This window comes from Megalobrama amblycephala, linkage group LG19 (genome assembly GCF_018812025.1).
Source record: "Megalobrama amblycephala isolate DHTTF-2021 linkage group LG19, ASM1881202v1, whole genome shotgun sequence".
Lineage (NCBI taxonomy): Eukaryota > Metazoa > Chordata > Actinopteri > Cypriniformes > Xenocyprididae > Megalobrama > Megalobrama amblycephala.
Window position 1 is genome coordinate 14,678,564 of NC_063062.1, and position 12,055 is coordinate 14,690,618.

At 36.3% G+C, this 12,055-nt stretch overlaps 1 protein-coding gene across 1 annotated transcript in view; it reads left to right on the forward strand.

Annotated features, from left to right (window-relative positions):
- The window catches only part of mctp2a (multiple C2 domains, transmembrane 2a), a 68,434-nt gene that overhangs the window by 1,007 nt on the left and 55,372 nt on the right, over window positions 1–12,055 (forward strand). The window contains exons 2-4 of the mRNA XM_048168611.1: window positions 3,957–4,700; window positions 6,839–6,898; window positions 7,023–7,134. Coding sequence (XP_048024568.1) covers window positions 3,999–4,700; window positions 6,839–6,898; window positions 7,023–7,134 — 874 coding nt within the window. The 5' untranslated portion in view covers window positions 3,957–3,998. The remainder of the gene's footprint in view (window positions 1–3,956; window positions 4,701–6,838; window positions 6,899–7,022; window positions 7,135–12,055) is intronic.

Consider the following 12,055-nt stretch of genomic DNA (forward strand, 5'->3'; position numbering starts at 1 on the left):
AATCTCAAACTTTTTTTTTGCTGTAAGTTGTCGAATTGTCCCAATCATTTAGGCTGCCAATTACATCAACAGAAATAGAAACAAGCCCAACACACCTCTTTAAACAATGCACATCTTTTGAACATTCATTTGTAGTAGCATCATATGGTGCAATCAAATTCACAATCGTGAACTATTGTACAGAGCAAGAATAGTCACTTGTATGTACTTTATTCTTATTTCTCATTTTAAATGTTGCTGAGAAAAGAACTTTATAGAAATACATGTTGTTTAAGTCTGGTATGCTGTGGTGTATTTTTGGAAATTTGTTCTTTACTGAAGTACTTTTGAAACTAAAACCCTGGTCCTTTTACTTAATTACATTCCTAAGGAAAAATGGTCCACTGTAAAAATGAAACGATCAGGAAGTCAACATTTTTTCCCCATTTATCTCATCTAAAGAATTTAAGTCATTTCAATTTCAAGTAAATACGAGTTCAACTGGATTTTTAAAGACTAATATAGCTAAAAAAATGAGTTAAAGTATTATATGTAAATATAATTCAAAGAACAGAAATTAAACTTTTTTTACTTTTCAGTACCCATACTATGACTAAAATAAACATTCTCACTACTTTTTACAGTTCTGTGTTTGATGATCTAAAGAATGTTATAGTGATCTGCATTGTCACGTCAAAGTCTTCAGATGTGTGACTATTTTTTGAGAAACATCACAGTTCCACCACAAAGACGGCCTCATGGTCTGTAATCTGACAGTGTAACCAACACTTTTTCTGCATACTTTGCAGTTGACACACGTGCCATTGTTCTCTACATACACGCTGTTCCGTGTGTAAAGTGTGAACTCTTGATATTATCTGTGTTTTTGGCAGTTTCATCCGAAAAGCATCACAGTGTCTAATCCTGCTCCCGAAGGGCCATTGTCCTGCAGAGTTTAGCTTCAATCCTACTCAAAACAAACCTGAGCCAGCTATTCAAGGTCTTCAGGATTACTGGAAACTTCCAGACAGGTTTGTTGGGGCAGGCTGGAGCCAAACTGCAGGATGTTGTTGGCCCTCCAGGAGCAAAACTGGACACCCGTAACATACTGCACAACATCTGCTTGAATGCTTCAGACTGGATCTTCTTTACTATAGAAATGTTCTATGCTCAGACACAGAGCTGCTCAATACAAAAAGGATGCAAAAAGAAAGCTAAAAATGAAGTTCTTCTCCTTCAGTCCAACATCATGCGATCATTTACAAACAAGAAGTAGTTCACTACCTATTCTTTGCCAAAAAGTGAGCATCATATCCTAACAAGTAACCAAAAATGCAAGCTGACAGGACTGTGGGTGGAAGAAAAAACATGGACATTATTTATGTATTATATAAGTGGAATTAAAATAAAAACTACTCATCGATTATTTCACTGATTAATCAGTAGGCTTTGATTTATTAGTTAAAATATTGAGTTACACCTATTCTAACTAATAAATAAAACAAGGAAATCACTTCAGCTTTTAAAAATGTCTTTTTAATGAACTTCAAGCCAACTGAATAAACCAGTTTCCTTCAGGTTTTCTGTCCTCAGAAGTCATCAATAGGCCAACTGTGTTTCAGGAAAGGAACAGTTAACACACAAATGATTATTCTGTCATCATTTACTCACCCTTGTGTCATTATAAACTTGTTAAGATTGGGCATTGATACAGATTTCACAATTCGATTTCTAAGCTTACGATATGAGTCTGATATAGATTCAATTTAACTCAGTATGGATTCTTTTGGATATATATCAGGACAGGTGAAAACTGTAAACTATAGAGAACCCAGTCAGCTTATACAATAATATAATATTAAAGGTTAAAATTAACAACTGATTTGTATACAATTGCATATAATGCAGTTTTTATTATAATAATAATAATAATAATAATAATAATAATTATAATAATAATAATGTACTTATAATAACTTTTTAATAAAAGTAAAAATACGAATATGTAATGTAGGGCTTCTTAAATGCTAGAGTTAATTTTTCTAGCTAATTTACAGCTAACAGAACATTTTTAGAAACTTCCGTTCAAAAGTTTGGGGTAAGAGTTTTTTTTATAAGTTTGAAAGAAGTCTCTTATGCTCACCAAGGCTGTATTTATTTGATCAAAACTACAGTAATAACAGTAATATTGTGAAATATTATTAGAATTTAATATAACTGTTTGCTGTTTTAATATGATATAAAATGTAATTTATTCCTGTGATGCAAAGCTGAATTTTCAGCATCATTACTCCACTCATCAGTGTCACATGATCCTTCAGAGAAACATTCCTTATTATTATCAATGTTAAGTAAGTACGGAAAGTATTCAGACCCCCTTAAATTTTTCACTTATTGTTATATTGCAGCCATTTGCTAAAATCATTTAAGTTCATTTTTTTTCCTCATTAATGTACACACAGCACCCCATATTGACAGAAAAACACAGAATTGTTGACATTTTTGCAGATTTATTAAAAAAGAAAAACTGAAATATCACATGGTCCTAAGTATTCAGACCCTTTGCTCAGTATTTAGTAGAAGCACCCTTTTCATCTAATACAGCCATGAGTCTTTTTGGGAAAGATGCAACAAGTTTTTCACACCTGGATTTGGGGATCCTCTGCCATTCCTCCTTGCAGATCCTCTCCAGTTCTGTCAGGTTGGATGGTAAACGTTGGTGGACAGCCATTTTTATATCTCTCCAGAGATGCTCAATTGGGTTTAAGTCAGGGCTCTGGCTGGGCCATTCAAGAACAGTCACGGAGTTGTTGTGAAGCCACTCCTTCGTTATTTTAGCTGTGTGCTTAGGGTCATTGTCTTGTTAGAAGGTAAACCTTCGGCCCAGTCTGAGGTCCTGAGCACTCTGGAGAAGGTTTTCGTCCAGGATATCCCTGTACTTGGCCGCATTCATCTTTCCCTCGATTGCAACCAGTCGTCCTGTCCCTGCAGCTGAAAAACACCCCCACAGCATGATGCTGCCACCACCATGCTTCACTGTTGGGACTGTATTGGACAGGTGATGAGCAGTGCCTGGTTTTCTCCACACATACCACTTAGAATTAAGTCCAAAAAGTTCTATCTTGGTCTCATCAGACGAGAGAATCTTATTTCTCACCATCTTGGAGTCCTTCAGGTGTTTTTTAGCAAACTCCATGCGGGCTTTCATGTGTCTTGCACTGAGGAGAGGCTTCCGTCGGGCCACTCTGCCATAAAGCCCCGACTGGTGGAGGGCTGCAGTGATGGTTGACTTTCTACAACTTTCTCCCATCTCCCGACTGCATCTCTGGAGCTCAGCCACAGTGATCTTTGGGTTCTTCTTTACCTCTCTCACCAAGGCCACAATTCTGTCTCTGAGCTCTTCAGGCAGTTCCTTTGACCTCATGATTCTCATTTGCTCTGACATGCACTGTGAGCTGTAAGGTCTTATACAGACAGGTGTGTGGCTTTCCTAATCAAGTCCAATCAGTATAATCAAACACAGCTGGAGACTTAAATGAAGGTGTAGAACCATCTTAAGGATGATCAGAAGAAATGGACAGCACCTGAGTTAAATATATGAGTGTCACAGCAAAGGGTCTGAATACTTAGGACCATGTGATATTTCAGTTTTTCTTTTTTAATAAATCTGCAATAATATATATATATATACATATATTATTTTTTTTTTTTTAATTTTTTTTGCAGAAACTACCTTTTTTTCTATTCAGAATTTTTGAAAAAAGAAAAGTCATTTTAATGTCACTTTTGATCAATTTAATGTTGAATAAAAGTTTTAATTTCTTTAAAAAAAATTCTTACTTACCCCAAACTTTTGAACTGTCGTGTAAGTTCACATTGTTTTACTTTTGATTGTTTAAACTGTTAGTTTGTAACTTGATACTTAGTGTTTTTCTTTTAAACTGTCTAACACACATTGCTTGTCTTTTGCCTGACAGTTGTTTAATTTCAGCTGAAGCGCAGTCTCCTCCGCAATCACAATGGAGCAAAGGAAGAAAGTCTGGCAAAATTTCCGTGAGAGAGCCAAGCCAAAGTTAAATCTGAAGATTGGAAAGAAGGCTCAGGGGAAGAAGAAAAAGACCCCTCTGAAATACAGAAGGAGTATGTCAGTACCAGACATCAGGTTTCATCCCCATGCCATGGGGATGGCTTTGCAGGATGATCCCAGGACACCAGGTCAAGACTCTGTTTTCTTTGGAAACCAAGAGGGTTCGAGTGACTTGGATGAAACAGCAAGCGAAACCTCCAGTCTTGCATTATCTGAGCAGTTCAGTGTCGCTGACATGCCATACTCCTGCAGCCCAGCGCTATCAGAGAAATCAGTTCCTGCCTTCTTTACAGCTCCAGTGGAAACTGACAAGCGGCCAAGAGTCACGACATGGTACATAGATGAATATGATGCAGTGACTAGCCCTTTACCTCCTCCTACAGAAAGACAGATGACACCTGTGCCTGCAGAGAGGAAATCGCCTGGTCAGAGAGCAAAGCACACTGCAGATAAAGTGGCTGCAGCCCTTAATAGAGCCGGAGGAAAACAGATGCCTCCTGAAATGTGTACATGGACCAACACAGAGTCAGTCAGCACTGCTCCATCTGAGGAGAAAGCCTGCGTTTTTACAAATACTGAGCATGAGCCGTCTTCTCCAGTGGAAATGTTCATTGTAGGGTCTGCTGAGGACACGGTAAGTCATCTCAAAGTTTTCTAATTATTATCACTATGCAGTCTGAAGTCAGCAATATATATACATACATATTTATATGTGTGTGTGTGTTCTTTTAAACATTGTATTCATCAAAGAATCCTGAAAGAAATGTGATTAAACAGCAACAACTGTTTTGAACATTGATAATAAAAAGAAATGTGAGACTGAAGACTGGAGTAATGATGCTGAAAATTCAGCTTTGCCATCACAGGAATAAATTGTGTATTAATAAACATTATATTCTTATAATATTGCTTTTTTTCACTGTATAAAAATAGCCAATATTCAAGTGGTGTGCTTTGATTGAAATGGTGCCAGGTTATATTATGTGTTCTGTAAATTTCTGTATAGATCTGGAAAGTAACACATCTGTATGTTTTATATTGGAGACTAATTATGAAATTAAGCCAATGATCTTCTTAATTATGATGGTGAATTTTGGATTTTGATCTCCAAAACCATGCACTCCAATATGAAATTATTAGACCGATATATATTTTCTTATAATTTATATCTATGTAGCAGAGTAGCCGAGGGCTGATATCATATTGAAATATGTTCAGTTATATCCAAAATTCTGTGAATACATAGAAAATCTGATTTATTTATTAAACCTGAGACATAAACAGAATCATTTTAAACAAAGTTTCAGGTCTGTATAGACATGTTGGCCAATACCTATAATATTATAAATGTTAAAATATTATATTATAAATATTATATTAAATATGAAAATAGAACATTAATCTGCCAATCTTATCACTAGAAATTTCCATCTCTAGAAAGTACTATTTTGTAATTTGTAAGTAAATAAATAAATAAATAACATCAAGCAATGCAGGATGATTGGTATTTACAAATGCTCAGATTAATTCATTAAAGAATTAAAGAATACAACTCAGTATTCAAAAGAATGTTTTAACTGAAAGTAACTTGCCCTGACATTTCTTAAAATATGTCAGTGCCATTGTTTTGTCTCAAGATGTACACCAGTAATGTGTTGTTTTTTTTTTGCTGTTGTTTTTTTTATGGTCATGTTCATAAAAGCTACTTAAATGCCCTAACAAAACTAAGGCCTAATCCTGGCTTAGTCTAAAACCGGGCCTAAATATACTGCTATTAGACATTAAAGGTGCCGTAGAACACGTTTTCACAAGATGTAATATAATTTTCAGCTCAAAATACCCCATAGATATTTTTTAATAAATTTTTTTAACTGCCTATTTTGGGGCATAATTAAAAATGCGCCGATTCGGGCTGCGGCCCCTTTAAATCCTCCCGCTCCCCGCCCCCGAGCTCGCGACTGCCTTAAACGGCATAAACAAAGTTCACACAGCTAATATAACCCTCAAAATGGATCTTTACAAAATGTTCGTCATGCATGCTGCATGCATGCATCGGATCATGTGAGTATAGTATTTATTTGGATGTTTACATTTGATTCTGAATGAGTTTGAGGCTATGCTCCGTGGCTAACGGGCTAAAGCTAACATTACACACTGTTGGAGAGATTTATAAAGAATGAAGTTGTGTTTATGAATTAAACAGACTGCAAGTGTTTAAAAATGAAAATAGCAATGGCTCTTGTCTCCACGAATACAGTAAGAAATGATGGTAATTCACAAATATCACTAAAAATATCATGTAATCATGGATCATGTCAGTTATTATCGCTCCATCTGCCATTTTTCGCTATTGTCCTTGCTTGCTTACCTAGTCTGATGATTCAGCTGTGCACATCCAGACGTTAATACTGGCTGCCCTTGTGTAATGTCTTGAACATGGGCTGGCATATGCAAATATTGGGGGCATACATATTTATGATCCCGACTGTTACGTAACAGTCGGTGTTATGTTGAGATTGGCCTGTTCTTCGGAGGCCTTTTAAACAAATGAGATTTATATAAGAAGGAGGAAACAATGGATTTTGAGACTCACTGTATGTCATTTCCATGTACTGAACTCTTGTTAAATCCTCTATTTACCATCTACTGTACGGCCATTAATTCATGATTGATAGATGACAGTTACTCATTACGGTTCTAGCCTGAATTTGAGTATAGTAGAGGCAAAGTAATGTGGAACTTTCTCATTTGACATCTTAACCTCTCCCACAGGACATTGCCAATGAAACCAGTGACTTTGATCCACTTTCCTTTACAGAACAAGAACAAAATGTGAGTATTTTAAATGGAAAAAGTGTTGTCTAAAAACAGATTTAAAAAGTATATAATAATAATAATAATAATAATAATAATAATGATCCAGCCTTGACCAAATCTTTTACACACTACTTTTCAGATCTCAGAAGGGTTAAATGAAAGTCAAAATGCTGGAACACAGCAGAAGGTCCAGTATCTCCTCACCATCAACCTAAAGGAAGGCAGGAATCTGGTTGTCAGGGACCGCTCAGGTATTGACTTCTGAAACAATGACTAATACAGATAATTAAACTAGGATGACACTGGGTGGTGTGCTTTACTCAAAGGAAATGAATGAATGAGGAATGTTAGTAGGTCACACACTTTATACAGCACAATCCTGATCTGCTTATAAAGAATGTTGACTTTGTAGTTTGGCCTAGACACTTTATGAGCCACACCCCCATGTGACGGGTTTCTGGGGCATCAGGAGTTTTCTCATCTTGATGTTGACAACTTCTATTTCAAGTTCTTTCTATTCAATTGGCTTCTAAAAATGAAATGCCTCTTTTACATGTTACAGAATGTTTCTGATGGTTTGTATCAGTGTATCAGTATCTGCTCTTGGTTCTGAGAGAGTACTCAGAGGAGTGGCGGGGTGCATCACCCTCAAAGATGCCTTGTGATTGGCTTTTGCCTTTTGTGATGTTCTCATGTGCCATTGAGTTCTTGATGTAAGTCCTCAAAGTCTTGTTGACCTTGTATTAGTGTAGACCACTTAAGGATTAGTGGGTGATGTCGAGTCATATTCTTACTTGTGGGTCTGTCTGGATCTGGAAAATTGGATAACATTCAACGTTTCCCAGAGGATTTTGTGAGACTATGGTGGGTGGACCAGACCTCAGTCCCTCTAGGGGGTGCACTTTGAGAGTAAAAATTTAAGAGCTTCAACCCATGTTCAGTGTGCAAATTGAAGAAAGAAAAAAGTCTGAATTGACTAGTGATATATTTTCTCACTCTACATTACACTGGTGTTTTAGGTAATAATAATAATAATAATAATAATAATAATATCTAGAATACAATAATAATAATAATTTTATATTATCATTCCTATGACAGTTATAGCTATATTTCATACGATACGTATATTATTGTACTTTACGTTACAGTAGAGAAATAACAATACTTTTGTCCTAATTTCTACAATCGCAAGAGAAATCACTGCATCTGAAATCGCATACTGTCGTACATTTCAATTTGAATTTACTTCACAACCGTTAAAAAAGTATGTTCTATATAGTATGAATATAGGTAGTATGAATGAATTTCGGACGTACTACAGCCGCCATGTTGTTACTGTCCCGTGACCTACCCGCGTCAGTTGCGTCAAAGACTATAGACCCCTTAAAAGTTTGTAAACATTGCAACGTTTCCTGGTGGGCGGTGCTTAGCTGGAGGCAAAAAGAGACGCTGGACTCAATGTTGACAAGCGTAAGCTAGCATGTTTTAGGAGGGATTTATTAAACATAGATGCAGAAGAAGGTTCAGAACTGTCCGAATATGTACAGTCACTGACTCTGCGGGACCGTGACAGCTATTTTTGTAAATTAACTTAAGTTTTGGATATTTCCTAGACAACATATGAATTACTTTCGGGTGGTTCGGGGAATTTTGTCAAGGCTTATTGTCTAATGTAACCTAACGCTGGGCTAACTATGATTATGGCTAGCAATGTGGATTATTTTAAGAGACCATTCAAAGGATGGCACACACATCTATCGCTGTATGTTTGTTTAACATTTAAGTGCGCTGAAAGTTGGCGACTTTTCACCTATAAAACAGAAACTTGCTGATTTGTACTAGATAAAACCAACACACCATTACATATGCATCGATAAAATTTACCTGATATGAAGTGTGCACTGCAAACACGAGCATTATTTATGATCGTCTCCATCCAGTCTGTACGCCGTATTGCTTTCAACCACAATTATCTTTTTGATTTCTGTGAAGGAATGTCTGCCGGGATCTGGTAAAACTTTAGTTTTGAACCAAAAGTCCTGTTCCTTCTATTCTGGCAGCCAAAAACACAACAAGACGACATTTTAAAGTCAAAACCTCAAACTTTTAGCGCGCCTGCTATGAGTTCTTATTTATGTTTTGCCTCCAGCTAGAGCGGTGACGTCACAGTGACGTAGACGATTAAGGGGTCTATAGACCTTATGTAGCCCCGCCCCTTTTCAGCGTTGCGCTCGTTGTCTTTTGACTAACGGTTTGTATTTCCACAGCGATATTACATTTATGAATGAACTGCTCGTTTTAAAATCTTCCCGATCTACTGACATTTGTTAAGACATCTGCTTTAAACATAACAATGCTCATGATAACTTTCATTAACTCTACAACAAGTAAATTCACTTAACCAACTAATTATTCTTTGACAGCGATGCCATAGAAATGTACAGAGCTACCGCAAAACGGAAGTTCAAAGACAATTTTATAAAGATGGCGGCGCGCTTGTTTCTCTGGTAAATAAAGTCTATAGAATAACACAAGACGTGTCAACTCATATTGTTTTGAATGGGAGAAAGTGTAAGGCGGAATAAGTCCCGCCTTCAAAAGAAGAGCCAATCGCCGACTGGTAAAGTCATCGCGTCACTGCAGCAGCCGTTAGAAGCACTGGTTTCTATAGAAACAGTCAGACGCGCGCCTCCGAAATGTTTTTTGTCATGATTCGAGTGTTTGGAAAAAAAAAAAAAAAATGAGACAGTTGTTGTCAAAATTCATTGGTGATTTCAAATATGAAATTTAATCAAAAGCTTGGCAAACAGCTTTGGAGAATTTGATGTTTCCCCATTCAAAGAGATAGGAGCTGCATGGATGCCCAGGATGCCCTAGAGGCGTTTCAAAGATGGCCGCCGAGTGAAATGACTTTGGTTGCTTTGCTTCATTTCCATTCATAAATCCCCTCCTGTGGCCTCATGGGATAGTAAAGTGTCCATGGAATGCACATTTAAGAATCTCAGCGGAAGTAGTAGATCATTTTTGACCTACTAGTAGTAGAAAGCAAACCATCAAGTATGACCCTTAGACTTTTTATCTGGACAATTATCAACAAACAAGGTGAAGGATTGAGTTTTAGATAAAACAGACCTAGACCCAACAAGGAGGGCTTCAGGTTTATTGTTATTGAACTTTAAAAAATTATTAGTCATCCATATATTAACATCCTGCAAACATTTAGTGGGGTTAAAAGGGGGATGAGGAGCATTAGGCCTTGTGGATACGTACACTTGTGTGTCATCAGCATAAAAATGGGAAACACTGACATCTCTGCCTTTGCTGTCTTTGTCGATTCCCATCTGAGCTTTGTAAACGTACTTTACAGTTATGCAAAGTGACTTACAAATAAGTGATTTACAACAAACATGATTCATCCTATGAGTAAAGTACTATGAGTAGTGTCACAATACAATTTTCCAGAATTGGAAATTCCAGAATTTCAGAATTGATGAGAAAAGTACACGTACATAGAAGAAAACATCTTAAAATCATAAAATAATCTCAGAAAGTGCTCTTCGGTTGGGTCTCAGTCATAAACATTACAAGAAAAGGTCCAAGACACTTCTATTAGAAAACATTAAAAAGCCTTTTTAACCTTTTCTGTGACACTGCACTGGACTATTGAAAAATCAGCTTTGCTATCACCAGTATACATTATTATAAACAAACAATTTAATAGGATACAGTTATTTTAAATAGTAATAATATTTCACAATATTACTGTTTTACTGTTTCTTTAAATATGGTCTAAATGCAGCCTCGGTGAGAATTAGAGACTTCTTTCAAAAACATAAAAAATATTCTGAAAAACAAAAACAAAACAACAACAACTTTTGAATGGTAGTGTATAATCTGATGCAGAGGCTATGCGTTAATTACATTTTGATAATGATTAGAATTGAACTTGTTGCTGAACTGGGAAACCTAAGGTGGCTTGTAGATGTCAACACTGTCAGCCGTTGCCATAGAAAAGCGAATTGTCATTCCCATTTTTTGTGGTTAAATGCTGAACTTAACAGAACAGATTATTCTGTCCATATGCATGACAGTATACTAAGGATCTTGCATAGCTACATTCTTGTAAAACCAATCAGATGAAAATGTTTTGAAAGGAAATGTTCCTTATTCTAATGATTTTCAGAGAGAAACCAGTTTTTTTGTTTTGTTTTGTTTGTTTTTTAAATGGAGGGGGAGTAAAACTCTTTTACTGATTTCATTATATTAACAGTATAATTAAATAAAATAAAATATAACACACACATAAGGGAAACTTTATTTATGTGGAAATCATCTGAGATTTATCGGGCACAATATGAAAGTTGTAAATCCTGTTTTGTCATGTTGTCTTGTTTTAAAGGGTTCAACCAAAAATTATTATAAATTAATAGTCCATTTCTGTCATTAAGTACTCACCCTCATGTTGTCCCAAACTAGCAAGACCTTTGTTCATATTTGAAACACAAATTAATATATATGTTTTTTTTTTAAATCTCCCATAGAAAGCAATGAAATTACCACATTTGAGGTCCAGAAAAGTAGTAAAGACATTGTTAAAATAGTTCATGTGACTACAGTGGTTCAACCTTAATGTTATGAAGCGACGAGAATACTTTTTGTGCGCAAAAACAAAACAAAAATAATGAATTTATTCGACAAACTTTATTTTTCCTCTTCCCTGCCAGTCTACATCCGAACACTGGCTCAGTATTGGCCAACACTGTTCACGTGAGTAGCACAACGCATGTGTGTATTGCTGATGCAGGAGCTGGCCGATAATGAGCCGCCGTTCTGACGTAGAACCTGGAAGCGCTGGACGTAAACAGCATAGGAGATTGACAGGAGAGTGACGAATTTGTTGAATGAAGTCGTCATTTTTGTTTTGATTTTGCGCACAAAAAGTATTCTCGTCGCTTCACAACATTAAGCTTGAACCACTGTAATCACGTTGACTATTTTAACAATGTCTTTACTACTTTTCTGGACCTTGAATGTGATCATTTCATTGCTTTCTATGGGGGATAAAAAATGGATTTCATCAAAAACAACTCTTGCTCTTCTCCGTGGGAGCGCAACAAGACCACGCCCACTTTGTGTATTCCTGTGGGCGGAGGATAGTCAAGAAACTGT